Source organism: Aptenodytes patagonicus, chromosome 5 (assembly GCF_965638725.1).
Source record: "Aptenodytes patagonicus chromosome 5, bAptPat1.pri.cur, whole genome shotgun sequence".
Lineage (NCBI taxonomy): Eukaryota > Metazoa > Chordata > Aves > Sphenisciformes > Spheniscidae > Aptenodytes > Aptenodytes patagonicus.
Window position 1 is genome coordinate 48,596,191 of NC_134953.1, and position 23,947 is coordinate 48,620,137.

Here is a 23,947-nt window from a genome sequence, read left to right on the forward strand (position 1 = left end):
TAGCATGGTTGGGAGTTCTGAGTTGATTTCTAATATAATAGAAAGGTATTCGAGTGGAGTTACATTTCTATGCAAAACAATGCTCAATAACTACTGTAGTTCATGGTAAAATTGCAGTCTGCACATTTGCCTTTCAAATGTGATCTTTCATTTTACAGTGAAGCTCATTACTAATGATGGTGAACAACTCCCTGGCTTAATTGCTCAAATTCTTAGTATCTCCCATATGATTTCTAAATAGGAAAAAAAAGGTCAAAGGACAGAAAAAAGACAAGTAAAAGGTATTTTTAAGAACCAGTAAATTGTCAGAACACGGTTTCAGTCAGTGACTGAATCTAAGAGTGGATCTTGAAGGCCGTTTGCTAAGTGGCTGAGTATGATTTTCATGTTACTGTTGGGCTTAGAAGTGAAGTAACTTGCTCAACATCATATAGTAAGTCAGTGACACGGGTGAGGAGTGGAATGGGTGTGAATGTAAGTGACAACTAAGTCCTTTCTCAGTACTTGCTATAAAACTCGTGTAGTAGTAGTCCTTTTAATGTAAGGAATCGGTTTTGAGTAACTTACCATTCATGACCAATCCCTGGTCTTTTCTTGCAGGTAAATACAGTTGTCAGAATGTCTCTTACATTATCTATTTTTTTTTTTTTATTCTTTCTATACCAAAACTTCTATATGGCAAGTTTTGTATTGCAAGATGTAAAGGTAGAAGTTTCCAGAGGACAGTTACTTAGTAGTTATGGAATAGTCTTGAAGTTATACTTCTTGTCAGTGATAAGTGATTCTTAAACTTCTGTACTTTCAGGGTGCTGAACGAAGTTAAGTATCTGTACTTTCAGTTCAAGTGTAGCTGACCTTTCTGATTAGGTCATGTCTGTTGTATGTACCTTAAGACACACCACCAGATTTTTTTGGGGTAGGAAGCATATTACAGATGCTGATTGGTTGCAGTTGTCCATACATTTGATAGGCTAACCTTATTTTTCCTTTTGGAAAGAAAAAGAGTGAGAGTTAAGGCTTTGTCTGGGAATCTTATTCTAAGGATTGACTTTTAGTGTGAACTAATTGTTTAGTTAATTTTGATAATCTTCACTACTATTTAGGGAAATAGCTCCCTTTATTATAATGTTTCTGTCTTAACTAGAAATGCACCACCACCCCCTCCCCAGCAATGTTTTATTTAAAAAGTAATTACACTGAAATACACTGCTTTTCTATTCAGTATAATTACTCGTGTAGTGTTATGGCCTTACAGTGGTATAATAGTGGCATGTCTCCAGGTATTTTTGAATGTTGTGATTATAAATACTATAGCAATATTCACTTTCTGAAACTTCTCCAGTGGAAAACAGTTCAAAGTAATTCAGTTTAGATATATTGACTTGATTACTGCACTTCACAGAGATCTAGATTCTCGTTTTCTACTATTTCAGCATAATAAGTAAGATGGTTCTAATTCGTGCTTCTGTTGTGTATGCAAACTATTATTGTGTTTTTTCTGAAATTAGACAAAATCATTTTGCTGAGATCCACAGATTTGTTCCAATACACATATTTGTATTGTGTACACATTGTATACACATATTTGTATTTCTAACTTTTTTTAATTGTAACATATTTGTATGTATGTTAATTTTTTCTCTTCACTAACTCTTTGTTCCCCTCCCAAAATTTTGACTTAGGATGAAGGCTTTGCTATCCCTTTTCAGTTCTCAAGCCTTTGCAGGCAAATCAGTGTGAAAATAAAATGCAAATAATCTAATGCATTGTCTTTGTGTGTATTTAGATACAAAATACAAGATCCAGAATTTTGATTTAGAAGTAGGTGGAGAAATTAAATAACTGGCTAAACTTTTAAAATAAGCTTGCAAAAATAATTTGGAGGTTTTTTTCTTTGTACTTAAACAAGGTACTGGTATATATCCCTTTATTAAGAGTTTGAAGGCTGCAGACTGATACTTTTTTTCATAGGAGCACATCTACACAGTGTAAGAATGTAATCTTATTATGGCTCAACATCATATGGATGTTTCTTGGAAGTTTATACTGCCAACGCTAACTATTAACAATTAGGATCAAGTATAACAGGAATAAAAATACCTTTTTAAGATAGAAGTGTACATCTATGAGCAAACACAAACTCTGCCTACATGAACAGAAAGGACTAATATCTCCAAAGGCTAGTCTTCACTGCACCACCTGATTTGAGTTCCAATTCAAGTTTTACTCCCAGACCAACTGCTGGCACATACAAAAAGTTCTCTTTCAACTCCATTGCTGTTTTGCACTCCAGTGCTCACTAACACTTAAATCCAAGCTGAAAATGTTGATATTTACAAGCTACAGGTATTTCAGTAATATCTTGAAGATGCAGGAGGTGAAGAACTGCCTAAAAAAGCTGCAACTCTTCCCACCTTCTCTGCTAAGATTGCACAAGTATCCAGGCAGTCACACACTGAAAGAGACTGGACAGCTTAAGTGACTGACAATTAACCCCAGAGAAAGAAAGGAGGATTAGAGCATTTCTTCAGCCAGTTCAATACTTGACTACACAAGCACCTATGTTAACACAATAAATGCACAGTACACAGACAAAAACAAGCAGCTAGGACTGGAGACAGCTATTGCTTATGCAGCACTGCCACTAAGAAGTTACTTGTGAGAGTTCTCTTTAAAATAACAGGAAGTAATGAAAGTATACACCAGTGGAACAAAATAAAACAAAGGGTTCCCAGAAGGGGGGGGGGGGGGGGAATCCTTTTTCTCCCACATGCATTTCAGATGGCTCAGTCTAAATCATATAATCTAGTACTTATTTCTCAGTAACAGCTAAAAAAAAAAAAAGTAGTTGCATTATTCTGTACATTTCCCAGAAAATTCATGTGAGGTGCCATAATAAGATTACATTCTTACACTGTGTAGATGTGCAGTTAGTATCATCTGTTTTGCTGGGGCTTCTGAACAGCCAACTTTTGATTTTGCATGGATAGGGCTTGGATGTTTTGTCGGGCTTGTTGAAGACACAGCTTTGACCTGGATGTGTGGTGGAATGCTGGTGTTCATCTAGGTTGCATTTTGTATTTTGGGTTTGGATTTCTTGTATTGTAAATGGTTTACTTCTTCCATGGGTTTTTCTCTGGTGGTGCCAGCATTACCCATTCTAACATGTTAGCTCTGTGGTTGTTTGGGGTAGCCCACCGTTGTTGGATGCAATCTCTCAACTGTGTGTTTGTCATTTTGCTAGCTTATACTGTGTTTAGGGACTTTGTAACTTAACACTCTCCCTTAATGGAGACCAAGGTAGTACATTGAAAATACTGTTGTGGAAAGTGTATGCTTATATAACTACTTAGTAGAACATGACCTTTCGTACTTCTTCACATTTCTGTGAATTTTATGTTTTAGATTAGTTGCCTGTAACTTCCTCCCTTTGTTTCCAGAAGTAAAAATGTTTTGTGGAAGTATTTAGTATGTAAACATTGATAGTAAGCTTTCATACCTGCATTTAATGACAACCATGTATCACTTGTGTTGAAACCGAGAGTAAAGCATGCTTATATTTGGGAAGCTATCTTAAACTTCGAGAGAGAGAGACTGTGAATAAAAAAAAAGGTATAGAAATTGCAGATACAGCTTTTTGGCTTCTCAGGATTTCTTGTTTTATGCAAGCAGGTGAATTTAGAAATATGATATAACACTTAAAATTCAAGCTACACTGGATAGCCTGTCTCAACAGACAAATACTGGTTTTGTTCGTGGTTGTTGGGTGATGTTAGACAATATGATTGCATCAAGAAAATTAATGAGATTTCTGTCATAGCTTTTTGCAAGATCTTTGCAGTTATACTTGGTGATGATATAAGCAAATGTATTGTATTGTTTTGGATAACTTTTCACCAGCAAGAGCTTATTGTGTAATTTTTATAGACTGGTCTAGATTAGCCTGAGGCTTACACCAAATACAATCAATGACAGTCATTCAATTTAATAAACAAGGTGCATAAGATCTAGATAATGGTGATCTGGTCAAGAGGCTAAGTTTATTAAAAAAAAAAAAATTGAGCTGTTTTTCTTTGAGCCCAGTGATCGTTCCACCATAAGAGGGATCTAAAAAGTCTTTTTGTCATGATGTTTTTAACATAGAATTTATCCTTTAAAGCAATTCTACTTACCAGATTTGATTACTGGAAAAAAGCTGCAGAAAGAAACCAAAAACTTTCTTTGGCAGCCCCAGATTAGTTTATTTGTTGAAAACCTTTCTTTCTTGTAATCGTTGGTTAAAGGTGGCTTTTTGTGAGTCTTTTCTATAATACCTGGAGATGTACTTTTTAGCTCTTTCAAGGAATTTTTGAAACAAGAATGTAAAATAGAGTGATCAAAAGATCGTACCTGCCTTTTTGATTAGATGGGGTTTAATTGTTTTTTTTTAAAGTTAGTTTTTTCTTTAATCCTTTAGGAGGAAAAATAAATTCTGATCATTATGGATGTCTGGGATGAAAAGAAGACAAATTGTGTCTTGGAAAAAAGGCATGCAGGTTCTTTCTTTTTCCCATTCCCTCCCTCCTCTGTGGAGGAAATACTGAGCTTAAGAAATTCTTAAGCTTTCCAGGGCTTGGTATGAAAAATGTTTTGAAAGGGAACACTATGCATAGCATCTCCTGAAAATCAAGGTAGTACGCAGTCTGCTGACATGAGATTATATATACACATACACACGCACACACTGTTTTTGGGTTAGAATTTGAAGGTAACTTCAAGTAATGCAATAGAAACATCTTTCTTTGTGTGATTCCCCCCCCACCCCCACCCTCCCGATACTTGATCATAGAGCTTTGAAGGATACTTCCTTTAGGTCAAGTAATTTTTTTGTCATAATTATAAAATATTCTTAATAGTTTATTAGCTGAATGAACGGGCTTTCGTATAGGGTTTAGTTGATTTTTTTCATACTACCTTTCCAAGCAGTAGTTCTTCCTTGAATTACAGAATGTATTTGGAATAATTTGATTCGTGAAGTTGACCACACAGAGAAATCTTCTCAAAGAACACACTGTCATTTAAAAAAAAAAAAAAGTTCTGTTTCAATTAAGGAAGATACGCATTATTCCTTGGTATGTGTCTTTCAAAAACTTTCATATAGACATCTCATACCAGTTCCTAGAGGAGTTTAGGTACTTTGGAAAACTTTAACAGTGATCTGCGTGTTGAGGCCAAACCTTGTTTTTCTCCTCTTGATCAACAACATGAGCAAATTGTTTTGATTCTTCAGACTTTAAATGGAAAAAGCAGAAAGTGAAGGAAAGCCTTTTAAAAATTTTTTATTTAATGTGATTAGGTGGGATAGAGTGGTGTATTAGTACCAGGTATATCTGATTACATACTGACCTGTCTTACCAATGGAAGATCATTTTTCTATTAAGGAAACAGTTTTATTGTCTTTTTATGAATTTCCATTCTCCATTTTCTAAAACCTATCAAGGCCTTTGAAATTAGCAATAGAGCTGCATTGCGGAATATACTTATAAAATCTTGCCCTAGGAGTGTGGAATGCCCACAGATTAGTTCTGGCATGCAGAGGGCATTAAGAATTTATTGGTCAAATAGAAATTAGAATGCTAGTTGATCCACTGCACTTCATCACGCATAGGACTAAGGGAGGCAATAGTTACAAAGAGGGTCATTTGGTGTGGCTCTTAATTGTCATGTACACCTTTCTATATTTCTCAATTTCAAGCAGTTAACTTTCAGGAGGTTTTGCTTTCAGTTAATCTTGGTCTTTAAAATAACTGTGACTTCTCTCTCCATCTTTTCATGTTATATCTAAATATTTAAATTTTCAAATGACAATTTAAGATCTTAGCTTGGATCCTAAAGGGTTTTAAGTGTATAACATGTGGAAGTATTTATTTTTAACAAGAAGCTTGGTTTTGTTTTGTATTAGAAAGGAAACATTTTTCTTCCTTATAAAGTATGGGGTACACTGTTGAAATTGTACGGTTTTGATACAAAAGCAGTAGAAGTCTAGATGGCTGTCAAATCAAAACTCATAGTCCTTGCTATTTTAGAAAATCTGTAACTGAGTAATACAAAAAAAAGGCTGGTGTGGTTATTCATTTACAACTCATGATTGCCTTTGACAACTACTAGAATGAAAGACTTAATCTTAAGAAAAATATCTAAAGAAAATGAGATTAGAGGAGAGCATGAAACAGTCTAGTCCATCTCACAGTGCAGTGCTGGACTGACTACAGTTTAACAGTTTTTGAGAAATATTATGAGAAATAGCAATCTCATTGTCTGTGGTTGGTAGTATAAAGGTAGCTTCTGTGGTTAAGAACGAAACATTGTAATTTCAAGTTAAATCTGCAAAACCTAATATTGCCAAAATGCATGTTGCAAATATCAAGATAACAATTGTCATAACTTAGAATTCTGGCTTTGAGGAACAAGGATTTTACTAACTCTGAAGGTAGTCAGTGCCAGGCAATGAATCAAGATTTCTTGTGTGTTTCACTGATGTCGCAGGTGACACTTTATAAGGCACTTGTTTGGCAAGGAGAAAGATTGGCACCCCAGATCACTACTGCATTGTATCATACTGCTGTTCCATATGGTCTCTTTTGCTTTACGTCATGTAATTCTTACTGGAAATGATAGCTTGTAGAGAAAATACCTGGTTGAAATATTCAATATATTTATTGGAGAGAGGTTGTTCCATTGGCTAAATTAGACCAATAGTTATTTTTACTATTAAGGAATAAACCATGAAATAATCTCTTTAAAACAATGATTGTCTTATGCTACTGCTTTCCTCTGGAATATAGGTCATTATATTTTTGAGTGAGTGGCCATACAGTTCAGTATATCGGCTGGTGCTTGGTTTCAATTTGAATGCTGCCTGCAAGCATCATGTAGCAATGAAAAAAATAGGAAACCCAGGTTCGTTAAATTCTAGTTATGAAAAATTGGATACTCTTTGTTGCTACTTTATATTTTCTGAAGTTAAAAATTAATTACTGGTTCAAGAAGCTGAAGTGTTAGTGCTTAATTGATGACAGGGAAACAGTGTGAAGGTGTACTAGAGTTGCTTTATTAGCATTGTTTGCTTTATCCTTGGGGCAGAATGAGCTACTGTGCTTAAGCTAGTTGTTTGAAATTCTGGTAGGCTACCGAGTAAACCTGTTTGCCAGAACTCAACTTATAGGTGTGATTTATTTTTTTATTTTTATTTTTTTTAAATAAGATACGCATGAAGACTGATAACACCTCTGGAGTAGCAGAAGCCTTCTTATTTACACTTATTTCTAAGTTGTACTTTTTGGAAGGGGATAGGGAGGATTTTTCTTTTAATTGGCAGAAAATAAAATGTGTTTCCTTAAATTGGTTAAACACTAATTGAATTAGCTAGCATTGATTATACTTGTAAACAGCATAAATTAGTATGTGTCAGCAGGAGGCATGTATGCTAGTGTAATCTGGTCTCTTATGCCACTAACTTCTGTGTATGGACAAATCTTAGGTCTGAATAATTGTTTAAATAATTTTTAAAAAGAATCCCCCCAACCTTATTTTTAACTCTATTTTGTCTAGGGTGTAGCTTGTCCTCCATGACTTGTATTTGCTCAAACTGCACAAATTAAAAAAAAAAAAAAGAGAGAAAAAAAAAAAAAGGAAGTACCCACCTTGATGGGAGGCTACCTTTGTAGCTAACAGCTTACCTGATATTCTTTCACTTACCTGGACTGATATTTCATCTAGAGTTCATGATGCTTCTTCTACCCAACATGTAAGTTTTAGGAGTTCAGATCTGCGGTTTTGTTTTTTTTTTTAAATTTGCTTCTCATCTTCCTTCATGCCTTCGACTTGCAGTGATTGATAATCTCTGCTGAAGAGGAGAGATGGTGCTTCACTGTTTCGCTGTAAATGTCAGCCGCTTCCTTGCCTGAGTCATGCTCCACTTAAGTACCAACGACATGCCTGCCATTCCTCTAGAAGGGTTCTTCACCCTGATGATTTTGAAGTTAAGACGCATAAACACAGTATTTTTCCCTGAGTGACTCCCAACTATGAATCTTTGTAATGTTTAAGTGGTTCAGTGGCTTATGCGTAATCCAGAGTTTCAAGTCAGGAAATTTATTTCTCTCCTTTATAATAAATGTCTCAGTATTCATAATGCCATGTGTTTAAAAAGTGCTGGTTAGAATTCGTTCGAGAAGATGTGGATGTAGTATGTTTTTGAAGGAGAGCAGACATTTTCTTGTTTATGTAGTTCCCTTTTGATTCTGTGTTCCTTAAATTGTTATTCCTTGGCTATAAGATTGACGTGTAAAAACAGCCTGTAGAACCTCTGTATCTGGGCACCGGGTACAACAATTAAAAACAGTTTGCCTTCCATGAACAGACTAATTATTTGCTGTTGCCTACATAGTAGTTGTTTGCTTTCACAGAGGAGACAGTGTTGCCAAAATAAGCTATGTGGTTACTTTCTACTTGTGAGTTGGTTGTTTTATTTTTGGTTTTGGGTTTTTTTGTTTGTTTGGACATATTTTTGTTCTTAACATTGTTTTCATGGACATTAGAAGAATCTTTATATACATATACGTTTATGTATTCTAAAATATAGCGATACAGCAGTCATCTCTCTGTATGAGGTGGATTTTAATCTTGGGAAACAGTATCAGGAAGCCATGTAAATGCTTGCTTGTTTGTTTTTCCCCATATGTGCTTTCTGTAGTCTTTCACTGCCAGAGATAAGACACTGGGAAACAATTTATGAGTAATAAACCAGTGGTTAGTATGAACTTAGAGACTTAGCTTCTTATATAAAGATTACACAAAAAGAAGTTGAAATTAAGGATAAAATTATAGTGCTGTTGTTGTCAGTGAGATTTAAACAAACTGATTTTATGAAACCTAGGATATTCTTCTTGCGAGAAGAAAAGGATTTTGGGGAAGATGGTTAAGTGTACTGCTTCAACATACACTGTAATAAGGAATTTTGTAAGGTTGTTCAGTCCTTGACTGAAAAAGCACCAAAAAGCTAAAGCTTTGTGTATTTGAAGTATTTGTTAGCTTTCTGGGGAAGATATGCCTCTCATTAATGTTAGCAAGCATGTAGGGGTATGAGCTCTGTATGCCTCTGATTAACATTAGCAAGCTCATGGGGTGAGTGCTACGGTAACAATAGTTTTGACGCATTTGTTAAAAGTAAGATGCTGTGGTGGAGAGACTCAGTTATATGTGTGTTTGTGTGTGTATAACTGTCAGTGTCTGTCCAGTTTCCAGTTCCCTAAGTAGCAAGTTAGAATGTAACTTCACTTCAGTAACCTAGAAATTTGAGTCAGGTAGCATCTGTGATTCCAAGTTCATTCAGCTTAATGCTCTTTTTGCTGTCATACATTGTATTGTGTGGCTCAAAAAAAGGGAATAAGCTATGCTTTTCAATGTAGACTTGTACTTCAGACATCTGTTAGCAGAAGACGAATCTCTGCATAGCTGTATTGGACCTTCCTGTTCAGAAAGTTCCCAGAGATGCCTTTGAGGAACCTTAGTTCTGAAATAGGTAGAACTTATTTACCAGTGTCTTGTTTGGGGGTTGAGATCATCAGGGAAACTCTATGGTTTTGAAAGCCTATCTTTAATACAGGACCTGATTTTGTTTGTCTGATAAAAGAAAATATGAATTAGCCTGCCATTGATTGTCATCTTTCAAGAAGGCAGGAAGCTTCCTTTTTAAAACATGTTTCTTGTTGCTTACTAAAAACAGATAGATCAACATTTATATTGCTTTTCTGTTGTCTTTTCCTTTTATTACATAGCTCTACATGTTATCAATTTTTTGTTGTTGTTTTTGTTGGTTATAATGCTGAAACAAAATTAAAAGAAAAGATTTATTTATTTATTTTCCCCTAAACCAACAGTGAACTTGAGCAGTAACTTTGAAATATTTGTTGAACACAAACTGGAAGTAAACCCAAAAATGTCTGCTTCAGAAGACTGGTTCATGTAAAAATTGGTATTTACTTTTGGGGTCCAGTTTGAGCAAGTTTTTGAATCTAATCAAGTCTGCAAAGCAGCTCCCTTCTGGAAAGTCAGTGGCCCTACCTTTGATTCTTTTTGTCCTGTGATAGTGACTGCATGTTGCCAGCACGCAGTCTTGAGCTGCTCTGCTCAGCAATCCTATGGACATACATCACTACCTAGGTATTTGTCTTTCTGTATGTGATGTGTTTTTGCAAGTTTGGATTCAATATGAAATACATGGGAGAGTTAGGGAGGGAAGGAATTAGGAGCATTTCTGTCCAGTGTCCCTTACTCTGATACAGTGCTGAATCCACCTAGGTTTTCTAGGATCGCTGTTCTTCAGCTTCTTTTGCTCTTCAACCACTTAGGCTACTTTATAAAGGGAGCTGCAGTGAACCTGGGATGCGTTTCTGGAATGAAGTGGGGAAACTGCTGGGTTTGGGCCTCCTAAAGCTTAATACTGTACATATGTGTAGTAAGTTCCGATCTCTGGCCCCAAAACACCTGTATTCCAAGTAGTATGGCTTAGATTTTATCCAGGACTTTGTATAAGCAAAACACTGGGAACTGAAGTATACCAGAGAGATGAAGTGACTTGACCAAAACTACACACACAAAAAAAAAGCAACAGCTTTTTTTCAGTCATTGTAGTATCACTACGGCTTAAGATATTCTTCAGAGCAAGATCTGCCCTCCCCCCCCCTAAAACTAGGTAAGTCTGATTAATTACTTTGTATCTCCAAAATCCTTTGGTCTCAAAATCTGTTTGTTTCAGAAGGCCCTTTCTGAAACTACTACTTTTAAAAATTTTAATCCTTTTATCATAGTTAGCTTTATTTAGCTGAGTTTAGGAAAATTTTCTCCTGTGTATTTGTTGCTGGGTTTCTGAATTTTTTTTCTGTGTGGTATTGTTCATCAAAGTATGGAGGAAAAATTATCTTCTCTATAGGAAAGAGCATGACTGCTCAAGATGCTTCTTTTGTAGAAATTACTTCCCTGTGGTAGTAGTACATACTTCCCAGTATTTCTTACTGTGAAGAGAACTTTTAAAGCGCAATTTGTTGTCATCTTTCTGAAGGCGTTGTTGGAAGAACAGTTCTGACTCTTGGCTCTGGTGGTTTGGGAAGTTACCATCTGGTCTGAGGTTTTAATCCTTGGAGCAGTGTTGGCAGAACAGAAGGTGTATTCACACCTTGGCCACATTTGTTCATTTGGAACTAAACTGCGCTAGCAGCTTAAACTAAGCCGCTGGACTTCGTGCAAAAGTAGCTGAGGTGCATTATGTTTGCTGACTTTCCTGTCCCTGTCAGCCCCTCTCTGCTGGTTACTGCCCTCCCAGTAACTTCAAACTGATAAAGCAAATGCTAAACCTCTTTCATTAGTATTCTGAGACAGCATTCAGTTCCAGGATTGTCTGCTGCTAACTTCAGGGACTAAATTTAACATTATTGTAGACTGTACAACTGTCTATATGTTCTGACTAATGCAATCAAAAATAAATTCTTACATTCTTAACTTTCAGGTTTTCATCAGAAAGGATGATCAAAAAAATGAGACATGAGTTTAGTAGTAGGGGTCTGTTATTAGATTTTGTACATGCCTAATAGGTGACACTTTCATTTGTTCCTTACTTTTTGTAGGAAAAAGGGGAGTTCAAGTGTATAACTCAGCAATGAGTAAAAAAGGAGTAAGTCCTCAATAGGACTAAAGCTAATGACAAAAGGGAAATGACATAACCATCTACTGACTGGAGGTGACTGGAAAGTCCAGAATGCACGTGTCTCTCTTCTTGTTACTAAAGAATCATAGAATAGAATCATAGAATCACTGAGGTTGGAAAAGACCTCTAAGATCATCGAGTCCAACCTTCGACCCAACACCACCACCCACTAAACCATGTCCCTAAGTGCCTCATCTACTCGTCTTTTAAATACCTCCAGGGATGGGGACTCCACCACTTCCCTGGGCAGCCTGTTCCAATGTTTAACCACTCTTTCAGTAAGGAAATTTTTCCTCATGTCCAATCTAAACCTTCCCTGGCGCAACTTGAGGCCATTTCCTCTCGTCCTATCGCTAGTTACTTGGGAGAAGAGACCAACACCCACCTCGCTACAACCTCCTTTCAGGTAGTTGTAGAGAGCAATGAGGTCTCCCCTCAGCTTCCTTTTCTCCAGGCTAAACAACCCCAGTTCCCTCAGCCGCTCCTCATAAGACTTGTTCTCATAATGAATAAAAAAAACCCTTCAGATGTTCTACTCCTTCCCTTCCCCAAATAACCTTAATGCATGATTCTTTCAGAGAGGTTTTTATTCTTTTTACTGCTTTTCCTTGAAAGTGCTTAGCTGAAGTATTAATTACGTGCATTTATAACGTAAAAACAGAAACTTTTTCCCTCTAAGTAGCTTACTACTTAATATGGTCTAAATCTCAATAATCTTCGTAAGACTCCCAGTTATATTTTTAAACTCTGACATGAACTTTAGTCAAGTTGTTTAATTCGAGAAATGACTTGATCACGATTTTTGGTACATAGTTTGTCTCTGCCATTAAAAACTATTTTTGATTAAAGACTGATCATAAAATATTGTGTATAATGCTTTTGCTTTCTAAACAGCATGTGACTAGAATGGGGGAGGAAATGCACAGTCTGTTCACTCCAAGATTTTCATTTTTAGTACACACATTTTCCATAAATGGTCTGTAGAGCACTGCTATTAATTTGTCATATGGGAAGTTCTCTAGCATGGACATCAAGAGGTTGTCTTAGCAGAAGACCTGAGCGGTTTGTAGACTTGTAACTACTTGTGTGAGCTAGAGAGTGTGGAACTGCATTCTTCTGGTTGAGGCATTTTCTTTCTGAATGTCTGACTTGTGTTCGTGTTTTACTGCTAAACCGAAACTAATGTGGCCGTGTTTTGACTGAAATGGGATGGGGGGCATTCACGTGATGGCAGGTTGGAATAGGCTATAATGAAAGGCTGGAATTAGGGGTTCTGGGGTGGTAATTTATTCAGCTAACATAGTTGTGTATGAAGAAAGGTATGTGTCTGCACTGGATGTGGTGGTTTAAGCTGATTATAAAGACAAGCTTGGAGTACACTCTTAAGGACATTAAAGGCCTTGCAACTCAAATGTAATTGCAAGAATGTGTATGGTATGCTTTTAAGTATCTGATCTGAATGAGAAGCTCCTTGCAGTCATCTAATGTTTATAATATTTTCTTTGTCTTTCTGATTAAAATTTATGAAGTTGGAATTCTCTTAAGCTGCCTTTATCCATGTAGGGCAAGAACAAATGTTTTGTACATCAGTATGCTTCTCTAGTTGCATTATCATAATTTTCTCTGGCTTTACAAATGTTACGTTTCTCCCGGTTTTATTATTAAAATATTGCTACAAAAAACTTTTCCTAGTTCACAGCGTGCCTGTCAGTTCTTACTTTACTGTAGAAAGAAGAGCTGATGATACACTAATGTTAGCAGCTTGCATTTGTCTTTTGATAATTCACATAGTAGAACCATCTTATATTGGAGTTTCTGTGTTACCCATAAGTAAGCACAAAAAATAAACTTCAATAGACTAAAATACAAAAAGTTGTCAAAATAACATATCTTGTGATCTCTCCTTTCTGCAAATGTGCTAGAAGTAGTCATGAGGCTTCATCTTTGTCGTCTTCAGGAAGTCCAGCAATAGTAGGTATGGTGTGGGAGGGAGGGAGGGAGGCTTCTGGTAGACTAGATCTTTGCTCCTGATGAGGCCAGTAGGACTGACAGTCATCCTCTGCTCTTTTCTCCAGTGGTGGTGTAACTGCAGAGCTAATGATTACTCAGGATATGCTGTATTTGGGGAACATAATTTTATGGCCTTTCGTTGCCTTCGGAGAGTTCTATAATAGTGGACCTTCACTTTTATATTGAGGATTTACTTTGAAATTAGTATTGATTTTGAGCTAGACTTGCTGTTTATTGCAAATGCTACATAAGCTCTTCAGCAACATTTTTACAACATGACATTTGTTAAAAAAAAATACATCGACTTAATTAAACTGTTTATAACATACTTAAAATCTTGTGTATTAAAACTTTGTCTTTCTTTTGCCAGAAAGATCTTTAAAGCAAAGATACTTTAAAACACTGAAACAAAACTTATTTCAGCAGTGAATCCATTACTTAGGCCTGGGTGGAGCTCAGATTGCGTCATCTGTCTGAAAAATATTCATGCTTGTGAATTCATGCTTAGTCTGGAGATGTGAAAGACAACAGAGAGCTAAACTGCCAATCCGTATTTGTAATCACTCTCTGAATATTATAGCTGTTGTTTAGTGGCTTTTTTATAAGGTGAATCTTCTAACAAGTTTTTCTGCTATATACAAGTCAGTTACCTGAAGAACTTGAGTTCTTTAGTTTTTCTGGGATTTCTATGTATAATACCCTCTCTGGGTTGATGGGTAAAATTGTGGCTAGGTTGGGGAGAGGGAAAATCTTTTTGTAGAGTTGCATGTATAAATGGTTATGAATAGCCAAGTCTTTGAAAGAGTAAAAGCATGTTGACTGTAGTTTCGAAAGTGATACAAAATATTTCTGTATTTAAAGTAGTCTAGTTCTAACACTTGTCTTTTGGTCCAAAGTTGCTAAACTGCCTCTTGTGGCTAGCATGTTAAGTAATGCCTGTTCAGAATGGTGGAGAACGTGCACGTCTTTTTTTTTTTTAAGTGCTGTTTTTGTGGTTCCCTATAGCAGACCTAAATCTGCGTTCTTTTCTTGATCACTTGGTATTTTGGAACTGTAACTGAGATGCAAGCGTGGCACAGTTCTGCACCTTAGTACTGCTGTGAAAAGTAATGTGAAGCTAAACCTGTCCTTGTTCACCAGTCACAACAGACGTTTGGTTGAGCTACCCGTCTTTGGGCACTTTCCAGCCTTGCAAAGGTGACAACAGCAGTTTGTTTCCCCCTATGCTATATGTGACTCTTCTGAACTCTGAGTCTTAAGCACAATAAATCCCAGCACTCAGCCAGAGTAGCATTTTTCAGGAAACTGAAATGGTAATAGACCATATCTGGAAGTGCATGCTATTTATAAAGTCTATCTGAAAATATATTTTCTCTTTTTTAACACAGAAAATATAAAAAACATAGATTCATTTAAAATATAAAAAGTCTAATATACAGTGTTCTTCATTCTAGCTCTTTACTCCCTAAGGAATCAGGGAAGACATTCTGAATTAATGTAGGTGGTACCGTCTTTATTTAGTGGATACCTACAGTAGCTGTCCTTATTCTGAAGTGCTAGGAATGGTTTTGGTTCTGTATTTTTATATGAACTTGTAATGTATAGGCTGACCGTTATGTTGCCCTTTTTTTTGTTTCTAGATTTATTTTTTGCTGTGCAGACAGGGGAAAACTTGTTCTCAGTTTCCATAATGTTTATGGGTTTTGTTTTTGTTTTTTAAGTGGTGTGGTTGATTTTAACTCTGTTGTAGGTGGTTTCAGAGAAGTTTGCTGAGAAGGATGTGATTGTGGTTTAGTATCACCTTTGACTTCATCGCCTATAGATATAAAGAATAATAAAAACAACTCTAACATAATTGTTGCTTAATATGTTTTCATGTGGAGAGCATATTCTTTGATATGCAGTTTTTTGAAAATTAGTTGTCAGGTAATCTGTATCTTCACACAACCTGTATGACACTCTGGGTAAGACATACACCTGTATGAGGGAGAACAAAGGGCAGGAATTAGGGAGGTAGACGGAGCAGACTCTGGAGGATTAAAAACAGGGGAAGTGGAAGCTCCGAGATGAACTTCCTCATGTGTTATCTATACACATAGATAACAGCCACTGCTGTTAAATCACAGGATTTTTAAACACGCACCCTAAAAAATCATACGTGCTATTTAAGAAAAGATTCCTTATACCAATGAAATCAGAGTTTGAGGAATATAGTATTATACATTCATATAACTTTATTATATTATTCCATAATAACTTCATATTACACCTATTAACATATTGATTACAGCTTCAAAACTAATTATTTAATATTTTTCTTTCTTTGTTAGGTTCTTGTGGCAGGAGGAGAACACTGACCTGAGATGGAAGTCAAAACATCGTTTAGCAAAGCCAGTAGGATTCCTGAAACTGTATCCACGTTAATTAATGATGAATTTGTCCTGGTTCATCAGCAATCTGAGGACACCTCTGGAAAAGATGAAAAACCTCAGCTAAAGGTTTACTATTACTTTATTTTAAAAGTGTAGTAAGATTTGTATTGATCAGAAGATTGTAACTTCTTTTGAATATTTAATTAAAGATACTTGTGTGTGCTTGAGGAGACTTTTAGACTGTAATTTTTGTCCTTGCTTATTACCAGTGAAATTAACAGCTCAGATCAAGCAAATCTGTCCAAAAGTGGCAGTTCAGTTTTTCTTTAAATAACTTCCTCGGGGGTCAGCTTTGTTATTATTCTGTGGATTTATACATTGAAAAGAACTTTTTAGTCCTTTACTAAAGAATGAGCTTCAGATTAAAGCTTGGGAAATATTCTTTATTTAGGGATCAGAGACAATGAATGTTGTTATCTTAAAAGCACGTAATTAGGCTGCATAGGAAGAGACCACAGAAGGTCTTGGTTTTTAGTTTTTAATTTAGTTTTCCTGCTTAGTGCTACTTTGAGCATGACTAAGACCTTCTCTAAAAGCTTTCTACCTCTAAATAGCAGAATATTTTAGCATTTGGATGACAGCTGATTGGTGACAAACTTCCCTACTTCAGTTGCAGTAGCTGATTGGTGGTAGTTTTGGTCCACTTGGAACAATAGGAATTTGTTCCCCTTGAAATGACAGTAAGTACTTAGTCTGTCTTTGCGTAACTGATTGGCAGTTATTTACAACTGATGATTTCTGTCTGTATTAAACACTAGCTGCTTCTTCAGTAATTGTGTCTGGAAGGGGGCAGGTGAACTGGAGGTAGAATCCATGATGCAACTTTATTATTGGCCATGGGTTTTTTTGGTCTGAAAAGCTAGTACTTGTGAAAGGCTGTATTTTTTTTTTTTTCCTAGGGAATGTGTTTGGCCATTTTCTTGCTATTTCCTTAGACTTGCACCCCTCCTATGTGTGTGACAATTGGTGAAATAACTGAAATGGACTGGATATGACTAAGAAAGTAAAATTTTCTTTAAGACTCATCTATAACAAAGTCTGTTGATCTTTGTTCTGAATGGAGGATCTAAACACACAAACCTGTTATTTTAAGAGAGCTCTGTAGTTTTTAAATGGATGGTTGTTCGATTAACAGTGAGAATATGTGCATTAAATGTAGTGGGATGAGACATTGGATTATCATAGAATAGTTTGGGTTGGAAGGGACCTTTAAAGGTCATCTAGTCCAACCCCTCTGCAATGAGCAGGAACATCTTCAACTAGATCAGGTTGCTCAGAGCCGTGTCCAGCCTGACCTTGAATGTTTCCAGGGACGGGGCATCCACCACCTCCCTGGGCAACCTGTGCCAGTGCTTCACCACCCTCAGCGTAAAAAATTATATATATACACATATATATCCTTATAGCTAGTCTAAATCTACCCCCCTTTAGTTTAAAGCCATTCCCCCTTGTCCTGTCGCAACAGGCCCTGCTAAAAAGTTTGTCCCCATCTTTCTTATAAGCCCCCTTTAAGTATTGAAGGGCTGCAATAAGGTCTCCCTGAAGCCTTCTCTTCTCTAGGCTGAACAACCCCAACTCTCTCAGCCTTTCTTCATAGGAGAGGTGTTCCATCCCTCTGATCATTTTTGTGGTCCTCTTCTGGACCCGCTCCAACAGGTCCGTGTCTTTCTTGTGCTGAGGGCTCCAGAGCTGGATGCAGTACTGCAGGTGGGGTCTCACCAGAGCAGAGTAGAGGGGCAGAATCACCTCCCTCGACCTGCTGGCCACGCTTCTTTTGATGCAGCCCAGGATACGGTTGGCCTTCTGGGCTGCGAGCGCACATTGCTGGCTCATGTCCAGCTTTTCATCCACCAGTACCCCCAAGTCCTTCTCGGCAGGGCTGCTCTCAATCCCTTCATCCCCCAGCCTGTATTGATACTGGGGGTTGCCCCGACCCAGGTGCAGGACCTTGCACTTGGCCTTGTTAAACCTCATGAGGTTCACACAGGCCCACTTCTCGAGCTTGTCCAGGTCCCTCTGGATGGCATCCCGTCCCTCTGGCGTGTCAACCGCACCACTCAGCTTGGTGTCATCTGCAAACTTGCTGAGGGTGCACTCGATCCCACCGTCTATGTCATTGATGAAGATATTAAACAGTACCGGTCCCAATAGGGACCCCTGCAGGACGCCACTCATCACCAGTCTCCATCTGGACGTTGAGCCGTTGAGCCATTGACCACTACCCTCTGGATGCGACCGTCTAACCAATTCCTCACCTGCTGGACGGTCCACCCATCAAATCTATACCTTTACAGTTTAGAGAGAAGGATGTTGTGGGGGACCGTGTCAAAGGCCTTACAGAAGTCCAGATAGATGACATCCGTAGCTGATTTAATTTTGTTGATTCTTAGTGTGTTGTCTTGTTCAGCAAAGTTTCTTAAATTTTGCAATGAGTAAGACTATGTGTTTGAAAAATAATAGTGAAAGTAAAACTACAAGCACCTTTAAAAAAAAGTCATCTCCTTCTGCTTACAGGTATTTTCAAATGGAGACTATCAGCTGGAGAAGGCAATGGAAGAGATACTGAGGGATTCTGAAAAAGACCAGAACAATTTCACTGCTCTCCGAGAAGGTTCCAGTGATGCAAGCAGCCAGGCAGCTGGAGATGGGTCAGCAGGTCAAACAAATCAGCCATCTTTGCACCTTGTTTTAGACCCTTCTACAACAGGTATTGCTAAAGTGCTTCCCCCCTCAATCACATATGGCAGTTTTTTTCTTTATGCAGTTTCAAGTTAACCTTAAAATGAATATAAAGTTTTCTGGAGCTTCATTCCAAAACTATACTGGAGAATACCCTGGGGCCTCCTCTCCTCTTCTGATTAGTTGAGAATTATAGACAGGAATAGTTTATCATCAGATTGATACCCTGTGCTGCTCTGTTTTGGTCAAGATAATTTTCATTTTGTCTCCAGCCCTAGATGAGTTAGGACTGAGTATCGTGTAACATGCTGAATGGACTATAGTTGAAGTAGAGATGCTACTGATCGAGTATGAGAAGTTTCAGGGTAGTGTTCATTGACAGTACTACCTATGAATGAAATACACCCTGAGCAAACTGATGAACTTTTCAGCTCTGGTTCTGTCACCAGGTATCAGTAAGGACAGCTTTAGATTTGATATTTGCTAGGAATGATTGTGGTATTTTTCTGGTATTTGAAGTTTTGGTGAAAAAGGGAGGACTGAAAGCTTTTTATTTAAACTATATTGTATATATTTGATGTAAAATATATTGTAGCTTTTTTTTTTTAAATGTATATTAGGAATACAAGGCTGTGGCCATCTCTGTGGGCCTTGAATTAGAATTCTTTTTCCCTCAGCAGCATGCAGAGCAGTTCTGTGGCATAGTATCAGATAATTTCCATAGCATCTGTTCGGGAAGTAAAAAAAAAAAAAAAAAGAAAGTTTTTGTGGTAGAATAAGATAGACAGTTTACGCATAATGAAAACACCCTTCTCTTAATTACATGTATGCTCTATTTTTGAGAAACTTACTTTACTGGCTCCCTGTTTGACGTGCTTCAAACAGAACACAACCCTTAGCATGAATGAACAAAGAAATACTTGTAGATACATTCCCTCCCCCCAGGAATAATTCAATTTTGCAACCTTTACGATTTAAGTATTATGGAAATATTAGCTATAGTAATAAGAAATAGAAATAACAGGGCAGATTGCTTAGAGAGGTTTGGAATGTCCATCTTTGGAGATACCAAAACTCGGCTGGTCAGGGCCCTGAGTAACCTGATCCAGTTTTGAAACTAGCCAAAACCTGATCTGTCTTTGGGCAGGAGTTAAAGCTAGATGACCTCTAGATGTCTTTTCCAACCTAGATTACTCTGATTCCATACTTAACGAATTTTTCTTCCACCTCTCCTCTCATTTCTCAAATGTCAAAATGCCTTAAAAAAAAAAAAAACCACCAGAAAACAATAACAGCAAAACTCCCAAAAGCTCCCTCAAGACCGCCCCTGTCCATAGTAGTGTGATAGTGGAAAAAGAACGCTTCTCTTCTGCTGAGTAGAGGAACAGACACATACCCCTTTTCTTTTCTCCAGCTCCCTGATGGTTTCATGCAGTTAATATAGCTATCCCAGGAATGTGAAACACATTTAATAATTCTACACAAGCTGCAAAGACGTGAGAGAAGAGAATTAGAGGCATCTTTATGCAAAACGATGAGTAGGAATTAGAAGGAGGTATAAGCAAACCAAAGAACATCTGGGGAATGGAGCTTAAGAAAAAATTGTGTTCTAGCACTGCTAAAAATAATCAAAAGGCAATTTATCCCTATCCAATACTTGGAAACATGCATTAGAATAGAATAGACTTAATATTAAGCTGCTGAATGGATTTCTTACTATTGGAGCTTGACTTTTGACCCCCACGTCTATCTATTCTCAGAAAAAGTGGGAGATTTTGCTATGGAACTTGTTCAGAAAACAATGTGTAAAAATAAAAACAAATGGTTAAAGAAAAGGTTTCTTCATTTTCAGAAATCTCTGCACCAAGGCCATCTTCTCCCAGTGAACCCCTGGAAGAGGACAGCGTATTGTTTAACAAACTGACTTATTTAGGTTGCACAAAGGTGTCTGCCCCTCGAAATGAACCAGAAGCTCTACATGCCATGGCAAACATGAAATCCTCAAGTCAAGCCCCTTTACCTGTAACGCTTTATGTTCCGAACATTCCAGAAGGCTCTGTAAGGTAACACACAAATGTTTCTTTTGTTACTTGCACAGACACATAAAAGGTGGATTCTGACTTTGTTACTCACACAAGGAAGTAGAATTGCTGGATTTGTGCGTAAAGTTCTTGCTGAAGACAGTTATTCTTGAGAAATTCCTCTGAAGCAACAAACGCGTGCTCGAATTTAACATGCAGTACATGGTTGGTGGTAGCGGTTGCCATACAGTGTCAAGAAAAGCATATCTCTCTACCTGCATCTCTGTTCAAATATGATAATAAGAGATGCCTCTTTGTCCAGGTAGTTCATTCATGTAAACTGCCTGCAAATTTGTGGTACCTACATGTCTAGGTATAAGTCTCTTGGAACTTAAAGCAGAGAGAAATGTTATCATACTTTTTGTCTACATGTGCGTGCCATAGCTTGTGGATAATGATAGAGAGCATGGTAGTAATACTGCTTGTCAGTAATCAGATACAGTGAAATACTTTGCCTTTCAAAGGGAAATGGTTGACTTGTGGAAGTGCTGTATCAGTGGTCACGTTCACTTGTTTGTGGTTATTTGCTCAAAGCCCTTATACCATGAAGGATTATTTGACCCATTTCAAACCAATGAATCCTGAAAATGAAGCACGAGGCTGAAAGTCATCTTTGGGGCATGGGATTACTCTGAGGGTCAGTGTCTCTGTATTGATTATCAGCCAGTGCCTGTTTGTTAGCTGTAGGGCCAAATATTCTCAAGCATCTTGTTCAGTGATTTCTGATATACTGGAAAGGGAGAGCTGGTAATGCCTGTTTTCTCCCAACCTCCCTAGTCTGTAATCACCTCCAAGGTAGATATGTTGAGACAGTACTAGTCCTGCTGGCCTTGGGTTAGCTGAAGTTTCAGTTCTAGACTCTTCCATATTTGTTGAGGATTTGAGATGCTCAAAGATTTGAGGATTTGAGATGCTGGTTTCTATTTCCAGATACTGCTTTGCTAAAGCCAAGTCTCACCTGTGTCTGCCTCATGATGCATATGCTGATAGTCTCTAGATACTAGAAAACATTTACTTGTCCCATGTGAGAAGGGTCTTTTAATTAGTGATGACAGTCAAGGTTTCTTAATCAGGGTGCACTAAAGGCACACGTGTAGCAGTCTTCCATCCAGAAGTAGGGAGCATCGCAATATGCAAGATTTTTATTTTTTAACTCAGATACCAAGATTTCTGAAGGATATGGTTAGATTTCCTTCCTTTTCTGTGCTCTGCCTATGTATTGACTATCATCTTGTGCAGAAAGACAGAAGGACCTTCAAGCACGTATATTATTTTCTTCCATTTTGTTCTTTGAACCCAATTTAAGATTTTGTTTGACTTTATGGCAATATTTAATTTGAATTAGGAAATTACACTGCATGCTTTTATGATGGCAACTGTCACATAGACACTAGATGTTAGGTGTGCTGTACCTATTTTTGTAGCCATTGTGGCCATTCAGGAAGGTTGTTTTGCAAGTGAAACTGCAGGTTCCTTTGATCTTTAATTGCAGAGGACATCATTAAGTGAAGGACTGCCTAAGAATCTGCACAGAACTGTAAAGGTGAATCCATGTGTGACATAATACACTCCATCAAAGTTCAAGTGACACCAGTGTCATCTTTGAGGAGTGTTTCCATTCCTGGTATCTGAACACTTGTCGTGTGGGGTTCCATTTAATGTGTCCCACCAATATTACAGCATGCTGAATCCTCTCTGGGCTTTTCTTGCCTTTAGAAGATTAGTCCTTTATTTTTATTGTTGCAGACTTGGGATTCTCGTCCAGGTAACGAACGTTTATTCACCCTTGATGTGAATATGCATATGGACAAGGAGAGAAAAGACAGGGGAGAACTGTGTAGCTCTAACTATTATTCTTTAAAACTCACTGTTTAGTGGTCCATTCTGAGACCACCACCCCTGTTGTCTTCTTTAAAGTTTCTGAAATATTCGTGGGGTTCTGAGTTTGAGAGGAATTTAAAATTTTTTACGAGCCCTTAGGTCTGTGATTATTATTCATCTGAACATGGCAGCAAGCATTTGCTAAGCTATATAGCCCTGTAGATTCTGAATAAATAATGTGTTCTTAATGTTTTCTTAAACAGAGATTTAAATTCTTTTATAATATTGAATTTTCTTTGATCTTTGTATGCAAATTGCATTTTCATGGTTCCTGTGGTTTCTACGTTTCTACTTGTGTTTTTCACAAATGATTGCAGAGCAATGATGGTCATTGTTATTGCATGACATAAATGTACTATATTTGTTTATATTATAGAGTATAAAAAAAATTAAGCCAATGTTACAACCAGAAACATTTACATCTTAAATTTGGGAAGCCTGACATTTCTGTTCCTACTGCCCATCTTGTGTACTTGAATTTAGTAGTAATTACAGTTTAGATATTTATTTAATTGCAGAAGAGTCTTTTAGGTAGGCCTGTTTGTTTTACTGACCTTGTTCTTTGATCTTCTCTGTTCCTTTCCTTGACAGAATAATAGATCAATCAAGCAATGTGGAGATAGCCTCTTTTCCAATCTATAAGGTGTTGTTTTGTGTGCGGGGACAAAATGGGACTTCAGAGAGCGACTGTTTTGCATTTACTGAAAGCAGCTGTGGAACTGAAGAGTTCCAGATTCATGTTTTCTCCTGTGAGATTAAAGAGGCAGTAAGTATTAAATGTTGTACAGTGACTTGTAAGAAGGATACAAGTGGTATTTTAAGAAGTTATTCCAGATGTGGAAATGGTATATAGTGCCTTGAAAAATATGTTAACACATACATAATGAATTTCACAGAATGTGCAGCTAGTCATATGTGAATATTAATATAATTTAAATTTTTTCTTCTAGTATTTCAATAAAATTCCAAAGTGCACTGTAATGGGAAGATTTAGAAAGCCTAAGTTTAAGACAAATATTTTGTTTTTCAGGCCTCATTTGGGTAGGTTTCAGACTAAAGTTGCAGCGTAGACCTTGTGAGTTACAAAGAATCATTTTACAGTACTCTGCCCTAGATGTTTT

The 23,947-nt window shown here is 37.2% G+C and overlaps 1 protein-coding gene across 4 annotated transcripts in view; it reads left to right on the top strand.

Annotated features, from left to right (window-relative positions):
* The window catches only part of RABGAP1L (RAB GTPase activating protein 1 like), a 265,566-nt gene that overhangs the window by 6,573 nt on the left and 235,046 nt on the right, over window positions 1-23,947 (top strand). For all 4 annotated transcript variants that reach the window (XM_076339624.1, XM_076339623.1, XM_076339626.1 and 1 more), the window contains 4 exons: window positions 16,084-16,251; window positions 18,700-18,892; window positions 20,717-20,927; window positions 23,418-23,592. In XM_076339624.1, the coding sequence (XP_076195739.1) occupies window positions 16,117-16,251; window positions 18,700-18,892; window positions 20,717-20,927; window positions 23,418-23,592 (714 nt within the window). In that variant the 5' untranslated portion in view covers window positions 16,084-16,116. The remainder of the gene's footprint in view (window positions 1-16,083; window positions 16,252-18,699; window positions 18,893-20,716; window positions 20,928-23,417; window positions 23,593-23,947) is intronic.